This window comes from Falco peregrinus, chromosome 3, assembly GCF_023634155.1.
Source record: "Falco peregrinus isolate bFalPer1 chromosome 3, bFalPer1.pri, whole genome shotgun sequence".
Taxonomy (NCBI): domain Eukaryota; kingdom Metazoa; phylum Chordata; class Aves; order Falconiformes; family Falconidae; genus Falco; species Falco peregrinus.
In genome coordinates, this window is record NC_073723.1 from 14,019,626 (window position 1) to 14,047,317 (window position 27,692).

General features: G+C 60.4%; 7 protein-coding genes across 7 annotated transcripts; all 7 read left to right on the top strand.

Moving 5' to 3' along the window:
- The first annotated feature begins 2,060 nt into the window (after window positions 1-2,060).
- LOC129784012 (feather keratin-like) lies at window positions 2,061-2,369 on the top strand. Its single transcript, XM_055798758.1, has one exon. The coding sequence runs from the start codon at window positions 2,061-2,063 to the stop codon at window positions 2,367-2,369; it is 309 nt and encodes a 102-aa protein (XP_055654733.1).
- Window positions 2,370-5,818: 3,449 nt separating this feature from the next.
- LOC129784026 (feather keratin 1-like) lies at window positions 5,819-6,127 on the top strand. Its single transcript, XM_055798825.1, has one exon. It carries the CDS (start codon window positions 5,819-5,821, stop codon window positions 6,125-6,127), a length of 309 nt encoding a protein of 102 aa, XP_055654800.1.
- A 3,448-nt stretch (window positions 6,128-9,575) lies between these two features.
- On the top strand, window positions 9,576-9,884 carry LOC129784206 (feather keratin-like). The gene has a single exon (XM_055800669.1). The coding sequence runs from the start codon at window positions 9,576-9,578 to the stop codon at window positions 9,882-9,884; it is 309 nt and encodes a 102-aa protein (XP_055656644.1).
- Window positions 9,885-13,333: 3,449 nt separating this feature from the next.
- LOC129784027 (feather keratin 1-like) lies at window positions 13,334-13,642 on the top strand. Its single transcript, XM_055798827.1, has one exon. The coding sequence runs from the start codon at window positions 13,334-13,336 to the stop codon at window positions 13,640-13,642; it is 309 nt and encodes a 102-aa protein (XP_055654802.1).
- Window positions 13,643-17,091: 3,449 nt separating this feature from the next.
- Window positions 17,092-17,400, top strand: LOC129784028 (feather keratin 1-like). The gene has a single exon (XM_055798829.1). The coding sequence runs from the start codon at window positions 17,092-17,094 to the stop codon at window positions 17,398-17,400; it is 309 nt and encodes a 102-aa protein (XP_055654804.1).
- A 3,449-nt stretch (window positions 17,401-20,849) lies between these two features.
- LOC129784029 (feather keratin 1-like) lies at window positions 20,850-21,158 on the top strand. The gene has a single exon (XM_055798830.1). The coding sequence runs from the start codon at window positions 20,850-20,852 to the stop codon at window positions 21,156-21,158; it is 309 nt and encodes a 102-aa protein (XP_055654805.1).
- A 3,155-nt stretch (window positions 21,159-24,313) lies between these two features.
- Window positions 24,314-24,916, top strand: LOC129784172 (feather keratin-like). The gene is made up of 2 exons (XM_055800308.1): window positions 24,314-24,368; window positions 24,588-24,916. Exon 2 carries the CDS (start codon window positions 24,608-24,610, stop codon window positions 24,914-24,916), a length of 309 nt encoding a protein of 102 aa, XP_055656283.1. The 5' UTR covers window positions 24,314-24,368; window positions 24,588-24,607.
- Window positions 24,917-27,692: the final 2,776 nt, after the last annotated feature.

The following is a 27,692-nucleotide window of genomic DNA, read 5'->3' on the forward strand; positions in this document are numbered from 1 at the left end:
GCTCCCTTCCACTCTTCAGGAGCTGCCCCCAGGCACTATGACCTTTCCAGGAAAATGCACAGCGGCCTCACAAGGAGGCCTCCGCAATGCCAGATGCCTCGGCATTCCTGGGAGCAGCACGACAGGCCCCGGGCACTTACAAACACCCACTCCCACACCACTCCTTCCTACCTCCCTTCATCTTCCTCAGCAACAACCACAGATCACCTGACAAACAGCCTGAAAAACACTCACCTTGCCTCAGCGGGGGCAGGCCTTGCCACTCATCAACCCTTCCGCACGCACCACCACCACCACCACAGCCTCGGCTCTGCAGCCCCGTGCCGCATGCTCAAACCCAGCTCCCCTCGGCAATCGCCAAATTCCCTTTCACCCTGTCAAGCTCTGCGCAGAGAACTGGCCTCACCCCTCGACACTTGCCCCAAGCACAGACCCCACCAAAGGCCCAGGAGTGCCAGCCTCCCCTGCCTGCCGCTCCCAGCCCTGCTCCGCCTTTCAGCACACATACGGGCCCTCCAGAAACTCACCTGCCCTCGCACACTGCCTCATACACAATCATAAGAGTCACTTCGGTTGCAAAGGACCCTTAACGTTATCGAGTCCAACCGTTAACCTAATAGTGCCAAGGCCACCACTAATCCATGTCCCTAAGCGTCACGTCTACGTGTCTTTTAAACACCTCCCACAATGGTGACTCAACCACTGCCCTGGGCAGCCCCTTCCAGTGCTTGATAACCCTCTCGGTGAAGAAATTTCTCATCATAGCCAAACTAAACTTTGCCTGGCGCAACATGAGGCCCTTTCCTCTTGCCCTAGCACTTGTTGCTAGGGATGAGAGACTGACAACCTCCTCGTTACAGCCTCCTCTCAGGTACTTGGAGACACCGATAGGGCCTCCCCTCAGCCGCCACCTTCTGAAAACGCAGTAGCCCCGCTTCCCTCAACCGCTACTTCTAAGGCTTCTTCTCTCGATCCTTCACCGCATTCGCTGCTCTCCTTTGGATGCGTCACACCACAGCCCAAGCCCCACCTCAGGGGTCCACGATGGAGGGGCCAACACAAGCACCGGCGGAGCCAGGCAGGGCACCTCTCGTCACAGGACCGGCGAGCTCTCAGCCAGGGCTGCCAGGAAAATGGCCTGCTCTCCCAAACAGCCCTCCTCTGCCTGCCCGCACTGACACCCCCAGGGACGGATCCCAGGGGGCACAAGCCCAGACACGCAGGCCCCTTTCTCCCAGCTACAACCTTTCAAGCAAGGCGGGCAACAAGGCACACACAGAGCACGCTCAGTGGGAAAGGCCAGGCCTACAGTCAGGCTTAGCAAGCTGGCAGCAAGGCGGGCAGGGACCAAATGCCATGGAAGGGGCCGACACTCATGCCCGGCACACCTCCAAAGCCCACAACAGCCTTCCAGGCCCATGAACAAGTGGGGGCCCCTCTTCGCAACGCACCCGCAAACCACACCACACGAGTGCCACGGCATGACCTCACTGACAACACCCCACCTCTCCTATGCTTTGGCCACGTCTGCCAAATGCCCTGACACGCACCTTCCATGCAAATCCTCCCAGATACCTGCTCTCACTTCAAAGCTGACGCCAGGGACAGACGGACACATCCTCAAGAGGAGGACATGAGAAGGGAGCGTTGTGGGAAGGGACACACCCCCCACCTCATTACCTGCCAAGCTCTGGCACGCAACAGCTGCTTGCTGCAAAATGCCGTCACGCGCAAAGCCTGTCCCGCCCCCTCAGACCAGCATAAAAGACGGCCCAGCGCCTCTCTCCATCACACGCTTCTCCTGACGCCTTCTCCCCCGCAGTCAACAAGGTGAGCCTGAAGCCCCTTCCCCTCCTTCTCCTGCCCCACACGCCCCGTCTCTTCCAGCACGCGCTGACACCAGACTCAGCAGCCCCCACGACTCAACACCACCACGCTCCCCGCAGCCCCACACCGCGCCTCCACACTCCCTTGCCCTCCTGTAATGACACCCCTCGCCCCCCCCAACACCCTCCGCTTCCTCAACACCCTCTCTTACAGGGACACTCCACACCGCAGACATGGCCTGCAACAACTTCTGCAGCCCCTGCGGACCCACCCCGCTGGCTAACAGCTGCAACGAGCCCTGCGTCAGGCAGTGCGAGGACTCCCGCGTCGTCATCCAGCCTTCCACCGTGCTGGTCACCCTGCCAGGACCCATCCTCACCTCCTTCCCCCAGAGCACCGCCGTCGGATCCTCCTCATCGGCTGCTGTGGGCAACATCCTCAGCTCCCAGGGAGTGCCCGTCTCCTCCGGCAGCTTTGGCTACGGTTACGGCCTCGGAGGCCTGGGCTGCTATGGCGCCAGAAGAGCCTGCCTGCCCTGCTAAGGGCCCTCCACACCACACACACCCTGCAAGCCACGGCATGGACTGAGGACGCACCTCCCGCCTGCTGCTGGCACGGGGACCTGCCACCCACACCTCCTCCTCTCAAGGCACCAAGCAAAGTAGCACGGAAGGGGCCAGCCCCGGCTGCCAGGATACATGGCCCACCTACCTCCTCCTCTTCTCCCACTGTCTTCTTTGCATCGCCCCTACTGCTACGTCCGCTACTCTCCGCTGCAAACGCCTGCTCGCAAGCCAAAGCCCACCGGGGCACCTCCCCCGCGCTGCTCCCACCGCAGGAAAGGAAGACCTCGGTGCTCTGGCAAAATCTTCTGCAAGCAAAGGACCTGGGCTGACGGTCGCCCTACTTGCACCTCAGGACGGATCCCTTCCACTGCGTGCTCCTGCCTTTTCACTCTTTTGCCTCAATAAAATCTCCTGCATCCCAGCACCACACGCCTCCATCTCCTTTCTTCTCCCAAGGCTCTTCCACTCTAAAACGGCACAAAGCCAGGCCTCAACAGGCCGGCGGGGTTGGGGGGAAAAGGGCACTCAGCCTCTCCGAGGGCACAGGCCACCAGCGACAACACACACTCGCACCTGCAGGCATACACAGCATGACACAAGCCCAGCACTGGCTCAGAAAAAGCCTCCGATACGACAACGCTCCCTGCGCACACCTCCGACCGAGGCTCCCCGTGCCAACACACGCTTGACTAACTCTCTTCCGCACCCTCCCCAGCAAAAAAGGATCACAGAATCATTTAGAGATGGGCGGGAATCTCTGCAGAGCATGTCCTTCCACCCCAGTGCTCAAGCAGGGCCAGCTAGAGCAGATTGTCTGGGACCACAGCCACTCGCGTCTTCAGTACCTCCGAGAATGGAGCCGCCACCACCTCTTCCACTCTTTGACCACCCTCACACTGAAAAAGCCCTGCCGCCTTTGCCCGGGCAATTCCAGATGCTTTCACTTCTGAACACGGCCTCTTGTCCTACCACTGATCGCAAGCCTCTGGGCACAGCCCTTCAGCCGCTTTGCAGGCCACCGCACCGGCCGCTTACGCAGCCCGCACTTTCTCAGCTCGTCTAGGAGCACGTACCAGGAGACAGCGACAAAGGCTTCCTTCAAGTACGCCTCAGCAACAGCCACTGCTCTCCCCTCGCCCAACGCCCACTCGCCTCAACGCGGAAGACACGCAGCTCACTCAAGCATGATTTGCCCTTCCAAAATCCACGCCAAACACCCCCCAACACCTTCCGTCCGTCCTGGCCTTGGCAGTGATTTCCAGCAGCATTGCTTCCATCACCTGCCCCGGGAACAGGCTCAGGCTCACCGGCCTCTGCTTTCCCAGAGCCTCCCGCACCATCTTCTGCGGGACACGAGGGGTACCAGCTCCCTTCCACTCTTCAGGAGCTGCCCCCAGGCACTATGACCTTTCCAGGAAAATGCACAGCGGCCTCACAAGGAGGCCTCCGCAATGCCAGATGCCTCGGCATTCCTGGGAGCAGCACGACAGGCCCCGGGCACTTACAAACACCCACTCCCACACCACTCCTTCCTACCTCCCTTCATCTTCCTCAGCAACAACCACAGATCACCTGACAAACAGCCTGAAAAACACTCACCTTGCCTCAGCGGGGGCAGGCCTTGCCACTCATCAACCCTTCCGCACGCACCACCACCACCACCACAGCCTCGGCTCTGCAGCCCCGTGCCGCATGCTCAAACCCAGCTCCCCTCGGCAATCGCCAAATTCCCTTTCACCCTGTCAAGCTCTGCGCAGAGAACTGGCCTCACCCCTCGACACTCGCCCCAAGCACAGACCCCACCAAAGGCCCAGGAGTGCCAGCCTCCCCTGCCTGCCGCTCCCAGCCCTGCTCCGCCTTTCAGCACACATACGGGCCCTCCAGAAACTCACCTGCCCTCGCACACTGCCTCATACACAATCATAAGAGTCACTTCGGTTGCAAAAGACCCTTAACGTTATCGAGTCCAACCGTTAACCTAATAGTGCCAAGGCCACCACTAATCCATGTCCCTAAGCGCCACGTCTACGTGTCTTTTAAACACCTCCCACAATGGTGACTCAACCACTGCCCTGGGCAGCCCCTTCCAGTGCTTGATAACCCTCTCGGTGAAGAAATTTCTCATCATAGCCAAACTAAACTTTGCCTGGCGCAACATGAGGCCCTTTCCTCTTGCCCTAGCACTTGTTGCTAGGGATGAGAGACTGACAACCTCCTCGTTACAGCCTCCTCTCAGGTACTTGGAGACACCGATAGGGCCTCCCCTCAGCCGCCACCTTCTGAAAACGCAGTAGCCCCGCTTCCCTCAACCGCTACTTCTAAGGCTTCTTCTCTCGATCCTTCACCGCATTCGCTGCTCTCCTTTGGATGCGTCACACCACAGCCCAAGCCCCACCTCAGGGGTCCACGATGGAGGGGCCAACACAAGCACCGGCGGAGCCAGGCAGGGCACCTCTCGTCACAGGACCGGCGAGCTCTCAGCCAGGGCTGCCAGGAAAATGGCCTGCTCTCCCAAACAGCCCTCCTCTGCCTGCCCGCACTGACACCCCCAGGGACGGATCCCAGGGGGCACAAGCCCAGACACGCAGGCCCCTTTCTCCCAGCTACAACCTTTCAAGCAAGGCGGGCAACAAGGCACACACAGAGCACGCTCAGTGGGAAAGGCCAGGCCTACAGTCAGGCTTAGCAAGCTGGCAGCAAGGCGGGCAGGGACCAAATGCCATGGAAGGGGCCGACACTCATGCCCGGCACACCTCCAAAGCCCACAACAGCCGTCCAGGCCCATGAACAAGTGGGGGCCCCTCTTCGCAACGCACCCGCAAACCACACCACACGAGTGCCACGGCATGACCTCACTGACAACACCCCACCTCTCCTATGCTTTGGCCACGTCTGCCAAATGCCCTGACACGCACCTTCCATGCAAATCCTCCCAGATACCTGCTCTCACTTCAAAGCTGACGCCAGGGACAGACGGACACATCCTCAAGAGGAGGACATGAGAAGGGAGCGTTGTGGGAAGGGACACACCCCCCACCTCATTACCTGCCAAGCTCTGGCACGCAACAGCTGCTTGCTGCAAAATGCCGTCACGCGCAAAGCCTGTCCCGCCCCCTCAGACCAGCATAAAAGACGGCCCAGCGCCTCTCTCCATCACACGCTTCTCCTGACGCCTTCTCCCCCGCAGTCAACAAGGTGAGCCTGAAGCCCCTTCCCCTCCTTCTCCTGCCCCACACGCCCCGTCTCTTCCAGCACGCGCTGACACCAGACTCAGCAGCCCCCACGACTCAACACCACCACGCTCCCCGCAGCCCCACACCGCGCCTCCACACTCCCTTGCCCTCCTGTAATGACACCCCTCGCCCCCCCCGACACCCTCCGCTTCCTCAACACCCTCTCTTACAGGGACACTCCACACCGCAGACATGGCCTGCAACAACTTCTGCAGCCCCTGCGGACCCACCCCGCTGGCTAACAGCTGCAACGAGCCCTGCGTCAGGCAGTGCGAGGACTCCCGTGTCGTCATCCAGCCTTCCACCGTGCTGGTCACCCTGCCAGGACCCATCCTCACCTCCTTCCCCCAGAGCACCGCCGTCGGATCCTCCTCATCGGCTGCTGTGGGCAACATCCTCAGCTCCCAGGGAGTGCCCATCTCCTCCGGCGGCTTTGGCTACGGTTACGGCCTCGGAGGCCTGGGCTGCTATGGCGCCGGAAGAGCCTGCCTGCCCTGCTAAGGGCCCTCCACACCACACACACCCTGCAAGCCACGGCATGGACTGAGGACGCACCTCCCGCCTGCTGCTGGCACGGGGACCTGCCACCCGCACCTCCTCCTCTCAAGGCACCAAGCAAAGTAGCATGGAAGGGGCCAGCCCCGGCTGCCAGGATACATGGCCCACCTACCTCCTCCTCTTCTCCCACTGTCTTCTTTGCATCGCCCCTACTGCTACGTCCGCTACTCTCCGCTGCAAACGCCTGCTCGCAAGCCAAAGACCACCGGGGCACCTCCCCCGTGCTGCTCCCACCGCAGGAAAGGAAGACCTCGGTGCTCTGGCAAAATCTTCTGCAAGCAAAGGACCTGGGCTGACGGTCGCCCTACTTGCACCTCAGGACGGATCCCTTCCACTGCGTGCTCCTGCTTTTCACTCTTTTGCCTCAATAAAATCTCCTGCATCCCAGCACCACACGCCTCCATCTCCTTTCTTCTCCCAAGGCTCTTCCACTCTAAAACGGCACAAAGCCAGGCCTCAACAGGCCGGCGGGGTTGGGGGGAAAAGGGCACTCAGCCTCTCCGAGGACACAGGCCACCAGCGACAACACACACTCGCACCTGCAGGCATACACAGCATGACACAAGCCCAGCACTGGCTCAGAAAAAGCCTCCGATACGACAACGCTCCCTGCGCACACCTCCGACCGAGGCTCCCCGTGCCAACACACGCTTGACTAACTCTCTTCCGCACCCTCCCCAGCAAAAAAGGATCACAGAATCATTTAGAGATGGGCAGGAATCTCTGCAGAGCATGTCCCTCCACCCCAGTGCTCAAGCAGGGCCAGCTAGAGCAGATTGTCTGGGACCACAGCCACTCGCATCTTCAGTACCTCCGAGAATGGAGCCGCCACCACCTCTTCCACTCTTTGACCACCCTCACACTGAAAAAGCCCTGCCGCCTTTGCCCGGGCAATTCCAGATGCTTTCACTTCTGAACATGGCCTCTTGTCCTACCACTGATCGCAAGCCTCTGGGCACAGCCCTTCAGCCGCTTTGCAGGCCACCGCAGCGGCCGCTTACGCAGCCCGCACTTTCTCAGCTCGTCTAGGAGCACGTACCAGGAGACAGCGACAAAGGCTTCCTTCAAGTACGCCTCAGCAACAGCCACTGCTCTCCCCTCGCCCAACGCCCACTCGCCTCAACGCGGAAGACACGCAGCTCACTCAAGCATGATTTGCCCTTCCAAAATCCACGCCAAACACCCCCCAACACCTTCCGTCCGTCCTGGCCTTGGCAGTGATTTCCAGCAGCATTGCTTCCATCACCTGCCCCAGGAACAGGCTCAGGCTCACCGGCCTCTGCTTTCCCAGAGCCTCCCGCACCATCTTCTGCGGGACACGAGGGGTACCAGCTCCCTTCCACTCTTCAGGAGCTGCCCCCAGGCACTATGACCTTTCCAGGAAAATGCACAGTGGCCTCACAAGGAGGCCTCCGCAATGCCAGATGCCTCGGCATTCCTGGGAGCAGCACGACAGGCCCCGGGCACTTACAAACACCCACTCCCACACCACTCCTTCCTACCTCCCTTCATCTTCCTCAGCAACAACCACAGATCACCTGACAAACAGCCTGAAAAACACTCACCTTGCCTCAGCGGGGGCAGGCCTTGCCACTCATCAACCCTTCCGCACGCACCACCACCACCACCACAGCCTCGGCTCTGCAGCCCCGTGCCGCATGCTCAAACCCAGCTCCCCTCGGCAATCGCCAAATTCCCTTTCACCCTGTCAAGCTCTGCGCAGAGAACTGGCCTCACCCCTCGACACTCGCCCCAAGCACAGACCCCACCAAAGGCCCAGGAGTGCCAGCCTCCCCTGCCTGCCGCTCCCAGCCCTGCTCCGCCTTTCAGCACACATACGGGCCCTCCAGAAACTCACCTGCCCTCGCACACTGCCTCATACACAATCATAAGAGTCACTTCGGTTGCAAAAGACCCTTAACGTTATCGAGTCCAACCGTTAACCTAATAGTGCCAAGGCCACCACTAATCCATGTCCCTAAGCGCCACGTCTACGTGTCTTTTAAACACCTCCCACAATGGTGACTCAACCACTGCCCTGGGCAGCCCCTTCCAGTGCTTGATAACCCTCTCGGTGAAGAAATTTCTCATCATAGCCAAACTAAACTTTGCCTGGCGCAACATGAGGCCCTTTCCTCTTGCCCTAGCACTTGTTGCTAGGGATGAGAGACTGACAACCTCCTCGTTACAGCCTCCTCTCAGGTACTTGGAGACACCGATAGGGCCTCCCCTCAGCCGCTGCCTTCTGAAAACGCAGTAGCCCCGCTTCCCTCAACCGCTACTTCTAAGGCTTCTTCTCTCGATCCTTCACCGCATTCGCTGCTCTCCTTTGGATGCGTCACACCACAGCCCAAGCCCCACCTCAGGGGTCCACGATGGAGGGGCCAACACAAGCACCGGCGGAGCCAGGCAGGGCACCTCTCGTCACAGGACCGGCGAGCTCTCAGCCAGGGCTGCCAGGAAAATGGCCTGCTCTCCCAAACAGCCCTCCTCTGCCTGCCCGCACTGACACCCCCAGGGACGGATCCCAGGGGGCACAAGCCCAGACACGCAGGCCCCTTTCTCCCAGCTACAACCTTTCAAGCAAGGCGGGCAACAAGGCACACACAGAGCACGCTCAGTGGGAAAGGCCAGGCCTACAGTCAGGCTTAGCAAGCTGGCAGCAAGGCGGGCAGGGACCAAATGCCATGGAAGGGGCCGACACTCATGCCCGGCACACCTCCAAAGCCCACAACAGCCGTCCAGGCCCATGAACAAGTGGGGGCCCCTCTTTGCAACGCACCCGCAAACCACACCACACGAGTGCCACGGCATGACCTCACTGACAACACCCCACCTCTCCTATGCTTTGGCCACGTCTGCCAAATGCCCTGACACGCACCTTCCATGCAAATCCTCCCAGATACCTGCTCTCACTTCAAAGCTGACGCCAGGGACAGACGGACACATCCTCAAGAGGAGGACATGAGAAGGGAGCGTTGTGGGAAGGGACACACCCCCCACCTCATTACCTGCCAAGCTCTGGCACGCAACAGCTGCTTGCTGCAAAATGCCGTCACGCGCAAAGCCTGTCCCGCCCCCTCAGACCAGCATAAAAGACGGCCCAGCGCCTCTCTCCATCACACGCTTCTCCTGACGCCTTCTCCCCCGCAGTCAACAAGGTGAGCCTGAAGCCCCTTCCCCTCCTTCTCCTGCCCCACACGCCCCGTCTCTTCCAGCACGCGCTGACACCAGACTCAGCAGCCCCCACGACTCAACACCACCACGCTCCCCGCAGCCCCACACCGCGCCTCCACACTCCCTTGCCCTCCTGTAATGACACCCCTCGCCCCCCCCAACACCCTCCGCTTCCTCAACACCCTCTCTTACAGGGACACTCCACACCGCAGACATGGCCTGCAACAACTTCTGCAGCCCCTGCGGACCCACCCCACTGGCTAACAGCTGCAACGAGCCCTGCGTCAGGCAGTGCGAGGACTCCCGCGTCGTCATCCAGCCTTCCACCGTGCTGGTCACCCTGCCGGGACCCATCCTCACCTCCTTCCCCCAGAGCACCGCCGTCGGATCCTCCTCATCGGCTGCTGTGGGCAACATCCTCAGCTCCCAGGGAGTGCCCATCTCCTCCGGCGGCTTTGGCTACGGTTACGGCCTCGGAGGCCTGGGCTGCTATGGCGCCAGAAGAGCCTGCCTGCCCTGCTAAGGGCCCTCCACACCACACACACCCTGCAAGCCACGGCATGGACTGAGGACGCACCTCCCGCCTGCTGCTGGCACGGGGACCTGCCACCCGCACATCCTCCTCTCAAGGCACCAAGCAAAGTAGCACGGAAGGGGCCAGCCCCAGCTGCCAGGATACATGGCCCACCTACCTCCTCCTCTTCTCCCACTGTCTTCTTTGCATCGCCCCTACTGCTACGTCCGCTACTCTCCGCTGCAAACGCCTGCTCACAAGCCAAAGACCACCGGGGCACCTCCCCCGCGCTGCTCCCACCGCAGGAAAGGAAGACCTCGGTGCTCTGGCAAAATCTTCTGCAAGCAAAGGACCTGGGCTGACGGTCGCCCTACTTGCACCTCAGAACGGTTCCCTTCCACTGCGTGCTCCTGCCTTTTCACTCTTTTGCCTCAATAAAATCTCCTGCATCCCAGCACCACACACCTCCATCTCCTTTCTTCTCCCAAGGCTCTTCCACTCTAAAACGGCACAAAGCCAGGCCTCAACAGGCCGGCGGGGTTGGGGGGAAAAGGGCACTCAGCCTCTCCGAGGGCACAGGCCACCAGCGACAACACACACTCGCACCTGCAGGCATACACAGCATGACACAAGCCCAGCACTGGCTCAGAAAAAGCCTCCGATACGACAACGCTCCCTGCGCACACCTCCGACCGAGGCTCCCCATGCCAACACACGCTTGACTAACTCTCTTCCGCACCCTCCCCAGCAAAAAAGGATCACAGAATCATTTAGAGATGGGCAGGAATCTCTCCAGAGCATGTCCTTCCACCCCAGTGCTCAAGCAGGGCCAGCTAGAGCAGATTGTCTGGGACCACAGCCACTCGCGTCTTCAGTACCTCCGAGAATGGAGCCGCCACCACCTCTTCCACTCTTTGACCACCCTCACACTGAAAAAGCCCTGCCGCCTTTGCCCGGGCAATTCCAGATGCTTTCACTTCTGAACATGGCCTCTTGTCCTACCACTGATCGCAAGCCTCTGGGCACAGCCCTTCAGCCGCTTTGCAGGCCACCGCACCGGCCGCTTACACAGCCCGCACTTTCTCAGCTCGTCTAGGAGCACGTACCAGGAGACAGCGACAAAGGCTTCCTTCAAGTACGCCTCAGCAACAGCCACTGCTCTCCCCTCGCCCAACGCCCACTCGCCTCAACGCGGAAGACACGCAGCTCACTCAAGCATGATTTGCCCTTCCAAAATCCACGCCAAACACCCCCCAACACCTTCCGTCCGTCCTGGCCTTGGCAGTGATTTCCAGCAGCATTGCTTCCATCACCTGCCCCGGGAACAGGCTCAGGCTCACCGGCCTCTGCTTTCCCAGAGCCTCCCGCACCATCTTCTGCGGGACACGAGGGGTACCAGCTCCCTTCCACTCTTCAGGAGCTGCCCCCAGGCACTATGACCTTTCCAGGAAAATGCACAGCGGCCTCACAAGGAGGCCTCCGCAATGCCAGATGCCTCGGCATTCCTGGGAGCAGCACGACAGGCCCCGGGCACTTACAAACACCCACTCCCACACCACTCCTTCCTACCTCCCTTCATCTTCCTCAGCAACAACCACAGATCACCTGACAAACAGCCTGAAAAACACTCACCTTGCCTCAGCGGGGGCAGGCCTTGCCACTCATCAACCCTTCCGCACGCACCACCACCACCACCACAGCCTCGGCTCTGCAGCCCCGTGCCGCATGCTCAAACCCAGCTCCCCTCGGCAATCGCCAAATTCCCTTTCACCCTGTCAAGCTCTGCGCAGAGAACTGGCCTCACCCCTCGACACTCGCCCCAAGCACAGACCCCACCAAAGGCCCAGGAGTGCCAGCCTCCCCTGCCTGCCGCTCCCAGCCCTGCTCCACCTTTCAGCACACATACGGGCTCTCCAGAAACTCACCTGCCCTCGCACGCTGCCTCATACACAATCATAAGAGTCACTTCGGTTGCAAAGGACCCTTAACATTATCGAGTCCAACCGTTAACCTAATAGTGCCAAGGCCACCACTAATCCATGTCCCTAAGCGCCACGACTACGTGTCTTTTAAACACCTCCCACAATGGTGACTCAACCACTGCCCTGGGCAGCCCCTTCCAGTGCTCGATAACCCTCTCGGTGAAGAAATTTCTCATCATAGCCAAACTAAACTTTGCCTGGCGCAACATGAGGCCCTTTCCTCTTGCCCTAGCACTTGTTGCTAGGGATGAGAGACTGACAACCTCCTCGTTACAGCCTCCTCTCAGGTACTTGGAGACACCGATAGGGCCTCCCCTCAGCCGCCACCTTCTGAAAACGCAGTAGCCCCGCTTCCCTCAACCGCTACTTCTAAGGCTTCTTCTCTCGATCCTTCACCGCATTCGCTGCTCTCCTTTGGATGCGTCACACCACAGCCCAAGCCCCACCTCAGGGGTCCACGATGGAGGGGCCAACACAAGCACCGGCGGAGCCAGGCAGGGCACCTCTCGTCACAGGACCGGCGAGCTCTCAGCCAGGGCTGCCAGGAAAATGGCCTGCTCTCCCAAACAGCCCTCCTCTGCCTGCCCGCACTGACACCCCCAGGGACGGATCCCAGGGGGCACAAGCCCAGACACGCAGGCCCCTTTCTCCCAGCTACAACCTTTCAAGCAAGGCGGGCAACAAGGCACACACAGAGCACGCTCAGTGGGAAAGGCCAGGCCTACAGTCAGGCTTAGCAAGCTGGCAGCAAGGAAGGCAGGGACCAAATGCCATGGAAGGGGCCGACACTCATGCCCGGCACACCTCCAAAGCCCACAACAGCCTTCCAGGCCCATGAACAAGTGGGGGCCCCTCTTTGCAACGCACCCGCAAACCACACCACACGAGTGCCACGGCATGACCTCACTGACAACACCCCACCTCTCCTATGCTTTGGCCACGTCTGCCAAATGCCCTGACACGCACCTTCCATGCAAATCCTCCCAGATACCTGCTCTCACTTCAAAGCTGATGCCAGGGACAGACGGACACATCCTCAAGAGGAGGACATGAGAAGGGAGCGTTGTGGGAAGGGACACACCCCCCACCTCATTACCTGCCAAGCTCTGGCACGCAACAGCTGCTTGCTGCAAAATGCCGTCACGCGCAAAGCCTGTCCCGCCCCCTCAGACCAGCATAAAAGACAGCCCAGCGCCTCTCTCCATCACACGCTTCTCCTGACGCCTTCTCCCCCGCAGTCAACAAGGTGAGCCTGAAGCCCCTTCCCCTCCTTCTCCTGCCCCACACGCCCCGTCTCTTCCAGCACGCGCTGACACCAGACTCAGCAGCCCCCACGACTCAACACCACCACGCTCCCCGCAGCCCCACACCGCGCCTCCACACTCCCTTGCCCTCCTGTAACGACACCCCTCGCGCCCCCCGACACCCTCCGCTTCCTCAACACCCTCTCTTACAGGGACACTCCACACCGCAGACATGGCCTGCAACAACTTCTGCAGCCCCTGCGGACCCACCCCGCTGGCTAACAGCTGCAACGAGCCCTGCGTCAGGCAGTGCGAGGACTCCCGCGTCGTCATCCAGCCTTCCACCGTGCTGGTCACCCTGCCGGGACCCATCCTCACCTCCTTCCCCCAGAGCACCGCCGTCGGATCCTCCTCATCGGCTGCTGTGGGCAACATCCTCAGCTCCCAGGGAGTGCCCATCTCCTCCGGCGGCTTTGGCTACGGTTACGGCCTCGGAGGCCTGGGCTGCTATGGCGCCGGAAGAGCCTGCCTGCCCTGCTAAGGGCCCTCCACACCACACACACCCTGCAAGCCACGGCATGGACTGAGGACGCACCTCCCACCTGCTGCTGGCACGGGGACCTGCCACCCGCACCTCCTCCTCTCAAGGCACCAAGCAAAGTAGCACGGAAGGGGCCAGCCCCGGCTGCCAGGATACATGGCCCACCTACCTCCTCCTCTTCTCCCACTGTCTTCTTTGCATCGCCCCTACTGCTACGTCCGCTACTCTCCGCTGCAAACGCCTGCTCACAAGCCAAAGACCACCGGGGCACCTCCCCCGCGCTGCTCCCACCGCAGGAAAGGAAGACCTCGGTGCTCTGGCAAAATCTTCTGCAAGCAAAGGACCTGGGCTGACGGTCGCCCTACTTGCACCTCAGAACGGTTCCCTTCCACTGCGGGCTCCTGCCTTTTCACTCTTTTGCCTCAATAAAATCTCCTGCATCCCAGCACCACACGCCTCCATCTCCTTTCTTCTCCCAAGGCTCTTCCACTCTAAAACGGCACAAAGCCAGGCCTCAACAGGCCGGCGGGGTTGGGGGGAAAAGGGCACTCAGCCTCTCCGAGGACACAGGCCACCAGCGACAACACACACTCGCACCTGCAGGCATACACAGCATGACACAAGCCCAGCACTGGCTCAGAAAAAGCCTCCGATACGACAACGCTCCCTGCGCACACCTCCGACCGAGGCTCCCCGTGCCAACACACGCTTGACTAACTCTCTTCCGCACCCTCCCCAGCAAAAAAGGATCACAGAATCATTTAGAGATGGGCAGGAATCTCTGCAGAGCATGTCCTTCCACCCCAGTGCTCAAGCAGGGCCAGCTAGAGCAGATTGTCTGGGACCACAGCCACTCGCGTCTTCAGTACCTCCGAGAATGGAGCCGCCACCACCTCTTCCACTCTTTGACCACCCTCACACTGAAAAAGCCCTGCCGCCTTTGCCCGGGCAATTCCAGATGCTTTCACTTCTGAACATGGCCTCTTGTCCTACCACTGATCGCAAGCCTCTGGGCACAGCCCTTCAGCCGCTTTGCAGGCCACCGCACCGGCCGCTTACGCAGCCCGCACTTTCTCAGCTCGTCTAGGAGCACGTACCAGGAGACAGCGACAAAGGCTTCCTTCAAGTACGCCTCAGCAACAGCCACTGCTCTCCCCTCACCCAACGCCCACTCGCCTCAACGCGGAAGACACGCAGCTCACTCAAGCATGATTTGCCCTTCCAAAATCCACGCCAAACACCCCCCAACACCTTCCGTCCGTCCTGGCCTTGGCAGTGATTTCCAGCAGCATTGCTTCCATCACCTGCCCCGGGAACAGGCTCAGGCTCACCGGCCTCTGCTTTCCCAGAGCCTCCCGCACCATCTTCTGCGGGACACGAGGGGTACCAGCTCCCTTCCACTCTTCAGGAGCTGCCCCCAGGCACTATGACCTTTCCAGGAAAATGCACAGCGGCCTCACAAGGAGGCCTCCACAATGCCAGATGCCTCGGCATTCCTGGGAGCAGCACGACAGGCCCCGGGCACTTACAAACACCCACTCCCACACCACTCCTTCCTACCTCCCTTCATCTTCCTCAGCAACAACCACAGATCACCTGACAAACAGCCTGAAAAACACTCACCTTGCCTCAGCGGGGGCAGGCCTTGCCACTCATCAACCCTTCCGCACGCACCACCACCACCACCACAGCCTCGGCTCTGCAGCCCCGTGCCGCATGCTCAAACCCAGCTCCCCTCGGCAATCGCCAAATTCCCTTTCACCCTGTCAAGCTCTGCGCAGAGAACTGGCCTCACCCCTCGACACTCGCCCCAAGCACAGACCCCACCAAAGGCCCAGGAGTGCCAGCCTCCCCTGCCTGCCGCTCCCAGCCCTGCTCCACCTTTCAGCACACATACGGGCTCTCCAGAAACTCACCTGCCCTCGCACGCTGCCTCATACACAATCATAAGAGTCACTTCGGTTGCAAAGGACCCTTAACGTTATCGAGTCCAACCGTTAACCTAATAGTGCCAAGGCCACCACTAATCCATGTCCCTAAGCGCCACGTCTACGTGTCTTTTAAACACCTCCCACAATGGTGACTCAACCACTGCCCTGGGCAGCCCCTTCCAGTGCTCGATAACCCTCTCGGTGAAGAAATTTCTCATCATAGCCAAACTAAACTTTGCCTGGCGCAACATGAGGCCCTTTCCTCTTGCCCTAGCACTTGTTGCTAGGGATGAGAGACTGACAACCTCCTCGTTACAGCCTCCTCTCAGGTACTTGGAGACACCGATAGGGCCTCCCCTCAGCCGCCACCTTCTGAAAACGCAGTAGCCCCGCTTCCCTCAACCGCTACTTCTAAGGCTTCTTCTCTCGATCCTTCACCGCATTCGCTGCTCTCCTTTGGATGCGTCACACCACAGCCCAAGCCCCACCTCAGGGGTCCACGATGGAGGGGCCAACACAAGCACCGGCGGAGCCAGGCAGGGCACCTCTCGTCACAGGACCGGCGAGCTCTCAGCCAGGGCTGCCAGGAAAATGGCCTGCTCTCCCAAACAGCCCTCCTCTGCCTGCCCGCACTGACACCCCCAGGGACGGATCCCAGGGGGCACAAGCCCAGACACGCAGGCCCCTTTCTCCCAGCTACAACCTTTCAAGCAAGGCGGGCAACAAGGCACACACAGAGCACGCTCAGTGGGAAAGGCCAGGCCTACAGTCAGGCTTAGCAAGCTGGCAGCAAGGCAGGCAGGGACCAAATGCCATGGAAGGGGCCGACACTCATGCCCGGCACACCTCCAAAGCCCACAACAGCCTTCCAGGCCCATGAACAAGTGGGGGCCCCTCTTTGCAACGCACCCGCAAACCACACCACACGAGTGCCACGGCATGACCTCACTGACAACACCCCACCTCTCCTATGCTTTGGCCACGTCTGCCAAATGCCCTGACACGCACCTTCCATGCAAATCCTCCCAGATACCTGCTCTCACTTCAAAGCTGACGCCAGGGACAGACGGACACATCCTCAAGAGGAGGACATGAGAAGGGAGCGTTGTGGGAAGGGACACACCCCCCACCTCATTACCTGCCAAGCTCTGGCACGCAACAGCTGCTTGCTGCAAAATGCCGTCACGCGCAAAGCCTGTCCCGCCCCCTCAGACCAGCATAAAAGACGGCCCAGCGCCTCTCTCCATCACACGCTTCTCCTGACGCCTTCTCCCCCGCAGTCAACAAGGTGAGCCTGAAGCCCCTTCCCCTCCTTCTCCTGCCCCACACGCCCCGTCTCTTCCAGCACGCGCTGACACCAGACTCAGCAGCCCCCACGACTCAACACCACCACACTCCCTGCAGCCCCACACTGCGTCTCCACACTCCCTTGCCCTCCTGTAACGACACCCCTCACGCCCCCCAACACCCTCCGCTTCCTCAACACCCTCTCTTACAGGGACACTCCACACCGCAGACATGGCCTGCAACAACCTCTGCAGCCCCTGCGGACCCACCCCGCTGGCTAACAGCTGCAACGAGCCCTGCGTCAGGCAGTGCGAGGACTCCCGCGTCGTCATCCAGCCTTCCACCGTGCTGGTCACCCTGCCGGGACCCATCCTCACCTCCTTCCCCCAGAGCACCGCCGTCGGATCCTCCTCATCGGCTGCTGTGGGCAACATCCTCAGCTCCCAGGGAGTGCCCGTCTCCTCCGGCGGCTTTGGCTACGGTTACGGCCTCGGAGGCCTGGGCTGCTATGGCGCCGGAAGAGCCTGCCTGCCCTGCTAAGGGCCCTCCACACCACACACACCCTGCAAGCCACGGCATGGACTGAGGACGCACCTCCCACCTGCTGCTGGCACGGGGACCTGCCACCCGCACCTCCTCCTCTCAAGGCACCAAGCAAAGTAGCACGGAAGGGGCCAGCCCCGGCTGCCAGGATACATGGCCCACCTACCTCCTCCTCTTCTCCCACTGTCTTCTTTGCATCGCCCCTACTGCTACGTCCGCTACTCTCCGCTGCAAACGCCTGCTCACAAGCCAAAGACCACCGGGGCACCTCCCCCACGCTGCTCCCACCGCAGGAAAGGAAGACCTCGGTGCTCTGGCAAAATCTTCTGCAAGCAAAGGACCTGGGCTGACGGTCGCCCTACTTGCACCTCAGAACGGTTCCCTTCCACTGCGTGCTCCTGCCTTTTCACTCTTTTGCCTCAATAAAATCTCCTGCATCCCAGCACCACACGCCTCCATCTCCTTTCTTCTCCCAAGGCTCTTCCACTCTAAAACAGCACAAAGCCAGGCCTCAACAGGCCGGCGGGGTTGGGGGGAAAAGGGCACTCAGCCTCTCCGAGGACACAGGCCACCAGCGACAACACACACTCGCACCTGCAGGCATACACAGCATGACACAAGCCCAGCACTGGCTCAGAAAAAGCCTCCGATACGACAACGCTCCCTGCGCACACCTCCGACCGAGGCTCCCCGTGCCAACACACGCTTGACTAACTCTCTTCCGCACCCTCCTCAGCAAAAAAGGATCACAGAATCATTTAGAGATGGGCAGGAATCTCTGCAGAGCATGTCCTTCCACCCCAGTGCTCAAGCAGGGCCAGCTAGAGCAGATTGTCTGGGACCACAGCCACTCGCGTCTTCAGTACCTCCGAGAATGGAGCCGCCACCACCTCTTCCACTCTTTGACCACCCTCACACTGAAAAAGCCCTGCCGCCTTTGCCCGGGCAATTCCAGATGCTTTCACTTCTGAACATGGCCTCTTGTCCTACCACTGATCGCAAGCCTCTGGGCACAGCCCTTCAGCCGCTTTGCAGGCCACCGCACCGGCCGCTTACGCAACCCGCACTTTCTCAGCTCGTCTAGGAGCACGTACCAGGAGACAGCGACAAAGGCTTCCTTCAAGTACGCCTCAGCAACAGCCACTGCTCTCCCCTCGCCCAACGCCCACTCGCCTCAACGCGGAAGACACGCAGCTCACTCAAGCATGATTTGCCCTTCCAAAATCCACGCCAAACACCCCCCAACACCTTCCGTCCGTCCTGGCCTTGGCAGTGATTTCCAGCAGCATTGCTTCCATCACCTGCCCCGGGAACAGGCTCAGGCTCACCGGCCTCTGCTTTCCCAGAGCCTCCCGCACCATCTTCTGCGGGACACGAGGGGTACCAGCTCCCTTCCACTCTTCAGGAGCTGCCCCCAGGCACTATGACCTTTCCAGGAAAATGCACAGCGGCCTCACAAGGAGGCCTCCGCAATGCCAGATGCCTCGGCATTCCTGGGAGCAGCACGACAGGCCCCGGGCACTTACAAACACCCACTCCCACACCACTCCTTCCTACCTCCCTTCATCTTCCTCAGCAACAACCACAGATCACCTGACAAACAGCCTGAAAAACACTCACCTTGCCTCAGCGGGGGCAGGCCTTGCCACTCATCAACCCTTCCGCACGCACCACCACCACCACCACAGCCTCGGCTCTGCAGCCCCGTGCCGCATGCTCAAACCCAGCTCCCCTCGGCAATCGCCAAATTCCCTTTCACCCTGTCAAGCTCTGCGCAGAGAACTGGCCTCACCCCTCGACACTCGCCCCAAGCACAGACCCCACCAAAGGCCCAGGAGTGCCAGCCTCCCCTGCCTGCCGCTCCCAGCCCTGCTCCACCTTTCAGCACACATACGGGCTCTCCAGAAACTCACCTGCCCTCGCACGCTGCCTCATACACAATCATAAGAGTCACTTCGGTTGCAAAGGACCCTTAACATTATCGAGTCCAACCGTTAACCTAATAGTGCCAAGGCCACCACTAATCCATGTCCCTAAGCGCCACGTCTACGTGTCTTTTAAACACCTCCCACAATGCTGACTCAACCACTGCCCTGGGCAGCCCCTTCCAGTGCTCGATAACCCTCTCGGTGAAGAAATTTCTCATCATAGCCAAACTAAACTTTGCCTGGCGCAACATGAGGCCCTTTCCTCTTGCCCTAGCACTTGTTGCTAGGGATGAGAGACTGACAACCTCCTCGTTACAGCCTCCTCTCAGGTACTTGGAGACACCGATAGGGCCTCCCCTCAGCCGCCACCTTCTGAAAACGCAGTAGCCCCGCTTCCCTCAACCGCTACTTCTAAGGCTTCTTCTCTCGATCCTTCACCGCATTCGCTGCTCTCCTTTGGATGCGTCACACCACAGCCCAAGCCCCACCTCAGGGGTCCACGATGGAGGGGCCAACACAAGCACCGGCGGAGCCAGGCAGGGCACCTCTCGTCACAGGACCGGCGAGCTCTCAGCCAGGGCTGCCAGGAAAATGGCCTGCTCTCCCAAACAGCCCTCCTCTGCCTGCCCGCACTGACACCCCCAGGGACGGATCCCAGGGGGCACAAGCCCAGACACGCAGGCCCCTTTCTCCCAGCTACAACCTTTCAAGCAAGGCGGGCAACAAGGCACACACAGAGCACGCTCAGTGGGAAAGGCCAGGCCTACAGTCAGGCTTAGCAAGCTGGCAGCAAGGCAGGCAGGGACCAAATGCCATGGAAGGGGCCGACACTCATGCCCGGCACACCTCCAAAGCCCACAACAGCCTTCCAGGCCCATGAACAAGTGGGGGCCCCTCTTTGCAACGCACCCGCAAACCACACCACACGAGTGCCACGGCATGACCTCACTGACAACACCCCACCTCTCCTATGCTTTGGCCACGTCTGCCAAATGCCCTGACACGCACCTTCCATGCAAATCCTCCCAGATACCTGCTCTCACTTCAAAGCTGACGCCAGGGACAGACGGACACATCCTCAAGAGGAGGACATGAGAAGGGAGCGTTGTGGGAAGGGACACACCCCCCACCTCATTACCTGCCAAGCTCTGGCACGCAACAGCTGCTTGCTGCAAAATGCCGTCACGCGCAAAGCCTGTCCCGCCCCCTCAGACCAGCATAAAAGACGGCCCAGCGCCTCTCTCCATCACACGCTTCTCCTGACGCCTTCTCCCCCGCAGTCAACAAGGTGAGCCTGAAGCCCCTTCCCCTCCTTCTCCTGCCCCACACGCCCCGTCTCTTCCAGCACGCGCTGACACCAGACTCAGCAGCCCCCACGACTCAACACCACCACGCTCCCCGCAGCCCCACACCGCGCCTCCACACTCCCTTGCCCTCCTGTAACGACACCCCTCGCGCCCCCCAACACCCTCCGCTTCCTCAACACCCTCTCTTACAGGGACACTCCACACCGCAGACATGGCCTGCAACAACTTCTGCAGCCCCTGCGGACCCACCCCGCTGGCTAACAGCTGCAACGAGCCCTGCGTCAGGCAGTGCGAGGACTCCCGCGTCGTCATCCAGCCTTCCACCGTGCTGGTCACCCTGCCGGGACCCATCCTCACCTCCTTCCCCCAGAGCACCGCCGTCGGATCCTCCTCATCGGCTGCTGTGGGCAACATCCTCAGCTCCCAGGGAGTGCCCATCTCCTCCGGCGGCTTTGGCTACGGTTACGGCCTCGGAGGCCTGGGCTGCTATGGCGCCGGAAGAGCCTGCCTGCCCTGCTAAGGGCCCTCCACACCACACACACCCTGCAAGCCACGGCATGGACTGAGGATGCACCTCCCGCCTGCTGCTGGCACGGGGACCTGCCACCCGCACCTCCTCCTCTCAAGGCACCAAGCAAAGTAGCACGGAAGGGGCCAGCCCCGGCTGCCAGGATACATGGCCCACCTACCTCCTCCTCTTCTCCCACTGTCTTCTTTGCATCGCCCCTACTGCTACGTCCGCTACTCTCCGCTGCAAACGCCTGCTCGCAAGCCAAAGACCACCGGGGCACCTCCTCCGCGCTGCTCCCACCGCAGGAAAGGAAGACCTCGGTGCTCTGGCAAAATCTTCTGCAAGCAAAGGACCTGGGCTGACGGTCGCCCTACTTGCACCTCAGGACGGTTCCCTTCCACTGCGTGCTCCTGCCTTTTCACTCTTTTGCCTCAATAAAATCTCCTGCATCCCAGCACCACACGCCTCCATCTCCTTTCTTCTCCCAAGGCTCTTCCACTCTAAAACGGCACAAAGCCAGGCCTCAACAGGCCGGCGGGGTTGGGGGGAAAAGGGCACTCAGCCTCTCCGAGGACACAGGCCACCAGCGACAACACACACTCGCACCTGCAGGCATACACAGCATGACACAAGCCCAGCACTGGCTCAGAAAAAGCCTCCGATACGACAACGCTCCCTGCGCACACCTCCGACCGAGGCTCCCCGTGCCAACACACGCTTGACTAACTCTCTTCCGCACCCTCCTCAGCAAAAAAGGATCACAGAATCATTTAGAGATGGGCAGGAATCTCTGCAGAGCATGTCCTTCCACCCCAGTGCTCAAGCAGGGCCAGCTAGAGCAGATTGTCTGGGACCACAGCCATTCGCGTCTTCAGTACCTCCGAGAATGGAGCCGCCACCACCTCTTCCACTCTTTGACCACCCTCACACTGAAAAAGCCCTGCCGCCTTTGCCCGGGCAATTCCAGATGCTTTCACTTCTGAACATGGCCTCTTGTCCTACCACTGATCGCAAGCCTCTGGGCACAGCCCTTCAGCCGCTTTGCAGGCCACCGCACCAGCCGCTTACGCAGCCCGCACTTTCTCAGCTCGTCTAGGAGCACGTACCAGGAGACAGCGACAAAGGCTTCCTTCAAGTACGCCTCAGCAACAGCCACTGCTCTCCCCTCGCCCAACGCCCACTCGCCTCAACGCGGAAGACACGCAGCTCACTCAAGCATGATTTGCCCTTCCAAAATCCACGCCAAACACCCCCCAACACCTTCCGTCCGTCCTGGCCTTGGCAGTGATTTCCAGCAGCATTGCTTCCATCACCTGCCCCGGGAACAGGCTCAGGCTCACCGGCCTCTGCTTTCCCAGAGCCTCCCGCACCATCTTCTGCGGGACACGAGGGGTACCAGCTCCCTTCCACTCTTCAGGAGCTGCCCCCAGGCACTATGACCTTTCCAGGAAAATGCACAGCGGCCTCACAAGGAGGCCTCCGCAATGCCAGATGCCTCGGCATTCCTGGGAGCAGCACGACAGGCCCCGGGCACTTACAAACACCCACTCCCACACCACTCCTTCCTACCTCCCTTCATCTTCCTCAGCAACAACCACAGATCACCTGACAAACAGCCTGAAAAACACTCACCTTGCCTCAGCGGGGGCAGGCCTTGCCACACATCAACCCTTCCGCACGCACCACCACCACCACCACAGCCTCGGCTCTGCAGCCCCGTGCCGCATGCTCAAACCCAGCTCCCCTCGGCAATCGCCAAATTCCCTTTCACCCTGTCAAGCTCTGCGCAGAGAACTGGCCTCACCCCTCGACACTCGCCCCAAGCACAGACCCCACCAAAGGCCCAGGAGTGCCAGCCTCCCCTGCCTGCCGCTCCCAGCCCTGCTCCGCCTTTCAGCACACATACGGGCTCTCCAGAAACTCACCTGCCCTCGCACGCTGCCTCATACACAATCATAAGAGTCACTTCGGTTGCAAAGGACCCTTAACATTATCGAGTCCAACCGTTAACCTAATAGTGCCAAGGCCACCACTAATCCATGTCCCTAAGCGCCACGTCTACGTGTCTTTTAAACACCTCCCACAATGCTGACTCAACCACTGCCCTGGGCAGCCCCTTCCAGTGCTCGATAACCCTCTCGGTGAAGAAATTTCTCATCATAGCCAAACTAAACTTTGCCTGGCGCAACATGAGGCCCTTTCCTCTTGCCCTAGCACTTGTTGCTAGGGATGAGAGACTGACAACCTCCTCGTTACAGCCTCCTCTCAGGTACTTGGAGACACCGATAGGGCCTCCCCTCAGCCGCCGCCTTCTGAAAACGCAGTAGCCCCGCTTCCCTCAACCGCTACTTCTAAGGCTTCTTCTCTCGATCCTTCACCGCATTCGCTGCTCTCCTTTGGATGCGTCACACCACAGCCCAAGCCCCACCTCAGGGGTCCATGATGGAGGGGCCAACACAAGCACCGGCGGAGCCAGGCAGGGCACCTCTCGTCACAGGACCGGCGAGCTCTCAGCCAGGGCTGCCAGGAAAATGGCCTGCTCTCCCAAACAGCCCTCCTCTGCCTGCCCGCACTGACACCCCCAGGGACGGATCCCAGGGGGCACAAGCCCAGACACGCAGGCCCCTTTCTCCCAGCTACAACCTTTCAAGCAAGGCGGGCAACAAGGCACACACAGAGCACGCTCAGTGGGAAAGGCCAGGCCTACAGTCAGGCTTAGCAAGCTGGCAGCAAGGCAGGCAGGGACCAAATGCCATGGAAGGGGCCGACACTCATGCCCGGCACACCTCCAAAGCCCACAACAGCCTTCCAGGCCCATGAACAAGTGGGGGCCCCTCTTCGCAACGCACCCGCAAACCACACCACACGAGTGCCACGGCATGACCTCACTGACAACACCCCACCTCTCCTATGCTTTGGCCACGTCTGCCAAATGCCCTGACACGCACCTTCCATGCAAATCCTCCCAGATACCTGCTCTCACTTCAAAGCTGACGCCAGGGACAGACGGACACATCCTCAAGAGGAGGACATGAGAAGGGAGCGTTGTGGGAAGGGACACACCCCCCACCTCATTACCTGCCAAGCTCTGGCACGCAACAGCTGCTTGCTGCAAAATGCCGTCACGCGCAAAGCCTGTCCCGCCCCCTCAGACCAGCATAAAAGACAGCCCAGCGCCTCTCTCCATCACACGCTTCTCCTGACGCCTTCTCCCCCGCAGTCAACAAGGTGAGCCTGAAGCCCCTTCCCCTCCTTCTCCTGCCCCACACGCCCCGTCTCTTCCAGCACGCGCTGACACCAGACTCAGCAGCCCCCACGACTCAACACCACCACACTCCCCGCAGCCCCACACTGCGTCTCCACACTCCCTTGCCCTCCTGTAACGACACCCCTCACGCCCCCCAACACCCTCCGCTTCCTCAACACCCTCTCTTACAGGGACACTCCACACCGCAGACATGGCCTGCAACAACCTCTGCAGCCCCTGCGGACCCACCCCGCTGGCTAACAGCTGCAACGAGCCCTGCGTCAGGCAGTGCGAGGACTCCCGCGTCGTCATCCAGCCTTCCACCGTGCTGGTCACCCTGCCGGGACCCATCCTCACCTCCTTCCCCCAGAGCACCGCCGTCGGATCCTCCTCATCGGCTGCTGTGGGCAACATCCTCAGCTCCCAGGGAGTGCCCGTCTCCTCCGGCGGCTTTGGCTACGGTTACGGCCTCGGAGGCCTGGGCTGCTATGGCGCCAGAAGAGCCTGCCTGCCCTGCTAAGGGCCCTCCACACCACACACACCCTGCAAGCCACGGCATGGACTGAGGACGCACCTCCCACCTGCTGCTGGCACGGGGACCTGCCACCCGCACCTCCTCCTCTCAAGGCACCAAGCAAAGTAGCACGGAAGGGGCCAGCCCCGGCTGCCAGGATACATGGCCCACCTACCTCCTCCTCTTCTCCCACTGTCTTCTTTGCATCGCCCCTACTGCTACGTCCGCTACTCTCCGCTGCAAACGCCTGCTCACAAGCCAAAGACCACCGGGGCACCTCCTCCGCGCTGCTCCCACCGCAGGAAAGGAAGACCTCGGTGCTCTGGCAAAATCTTCTCCAAGCAAAGGACCTGGGCTGACGGTCGCCCTACTTGCACCTCAGAACGGTTCCCTTCCACTGCGTGCTCCTGCCTTTTCACTCTTTTGCCTCAATAAAATCTCCTGCATCCCAGCACCACACGCCTCCATCTCCTTTCTTCTCCCAAGGCTCTTCCACTCTAAAACAGCACAAAGCCAGGCCTCAACAGGCCGGCGGGGTTGGGGGGAAAAGGGCACTCAGCCTCTCCGAGGACACAGGCCACCAGCGACAACACACACTCGCACCTGCAGGCATACACAGCATGACACAAGCCCAGCACTGGCTCAGAAAAAGCCTCCGATACGACAACTCTCCCTGCGCACACCTCCGACCGAGGCTCCCCGTGCCAACACACGCTTGACTAACTCTCTTCCGCACCCTCCTCAGCAAAAAAGGATCACAGAATCATTTAGAGATGGGCAGGAATCTCTGCAGAGCATGTCCTTCCACCCCAGTGCTCAAGCAGGGCCAGCTAGAGCAGATTGTCTGGGACCACAGCCACTCGCGTCTTCAGTACCTCCGAGAATGGAGCCGCCACCACCTCTTCCACTCTTTGACCACCCTCACACTGAAAAAGCCCTGCCGCCTTTGCCCGGGCAATTCCAGATGCTTTCACTTCTGAACATGGCCTCTTGTCCTACCACTGATCGCAAGCCTCTGGGCACAGCCCTTCAGCCGCTTTGCAGGCCACCGCACCGGCCGCTTACGCAACCCGCACTTTCTCAGCTCGTCTAGGAGCACGTACCAGGAGACAGCGACAAAGGCTTCCTTCAAGTACGCCTCAGCAACAGCCACTGCTCTCCCCTCGCCCAACGCCCACTCGCCTCAACGCGGAAGACACGCAGCTCACTCAAGCATGATTTGCCCTTCCAAAATCCACGCCAAACACCCCCCAACACCTTCCGTCCGTCCTGGCCTTGGCAGTGATTTCCAGCAGCATTGCTTCCATCACCTGCCCCGGGAACAGGCTCAGGCTCACCGGCCTCTGCTTTCCCAGAGCCTCCCGCACCATCTTCTGCGGGACACGAGGGGTACCAGCTCCCTTCCACTCTTCAGGAGCTGCCCCCAGGCACTATGACCTTTCCAGGAAAATGCACAGCGGCCCCACAAAGAGGCCTCCGCAATGCCAGATGCCTCGGCATTCCTGGGAGCAGCACGACAGGCCCCGGGCACTTACAAACACCCACTCCCACACCACTCCTTCCTACCTCCCTTCATCTTCCTCAGCAACAACCACAGATCACCTGACAAACAGCCTGAAAAACACTCGCCTCAGCGGGGGCAGGCCTTGCCACTCATCAACCCTTCCGCACGCACCACCACCACCACCACAGCCTCGGCTCTGCAGCCCCGTGCCGCATGCTCAAACCCAGCTCCCCTCGGCAATCGCCAAAATCCCTTTCACCCTGTCAAGCTCTGCGCAGAGAACTGGCCTCACCCCTCGACACTCGCCCCAAGCACAGACCCCACCAAAGGCCCAGGAGTGCCAGCCTCCCCTGCCTGCCGCTCCCAGCCCTGCTCCGCCTTTCAGCACACATACGGGCTCTCCAGAAACTCACCTGCCCTCGCACGCTGCCTCATACACAATCATAAGAGTCACTTCGGTTGCAAAGGACCCTTAACGTTATCGAGTCCAACCGTTAACCTAATAGTGCCAAGGCCACCACTAATCCATGTCCCTAAGCGCCACGTCTACGTGTCTTTTAAACACCTCCCACAATGCTGACTCAACCACTGCCCTGGGCAGCCCCTTCCAGTGCTTGATAACCCTCTCGGTGAAGAAATTTCTCATCATAGCCAAACTAAACTTTGCCTGGCGCAACATGAGGCCCTTTCCTCTTGCCCTAGCACTTGTTGCTAGGGATGAGAGACTGACAACCTCCTCGTTACAGCCTCCTCTCAGGTACTTGGAGACACCGATAGGGCCTCCCCTCAGCCGCCGCCTTCTGAAAACGCAGTAGCCCCGCTTCCCTCAACCGCTACTTCTAAGGCTTCTTCTCTCGATCCTTCACCGCATTCGCTGCTCTCCTTTGGATGCGTCACACCACAGCCCAAGCCCCACCTCAGGGGTCCACGATGGAGGGGCCAACACAAGCACCGGCGGAGCCAGGCAGGGCACCTCTCGTCACAGGACCGGCGAGCTCTCAGCCAGGGCTGCCAGGAAAATGGCCTGCTCTCCCAAACAGCCCTCCTCTGCCTGCCCGCACTGACACCCCCAGGGACGGATCCCAGGGGGCACAAGCCCAGACACGCAGGCCCCTTTCTCCCAGCTACAACCTTTCAAGCAAGGCGGGCAACAAGGCACACACAGAGCACGCTCAGTGGGAAAGGCCAGGCCTACAGTCAGGCTTAGCAAGCTGGCAGCAAGGCAGGCAGGGACCAAATGCCATGGAAGGGGCCGACACTCATGCCCGGCACACCTCC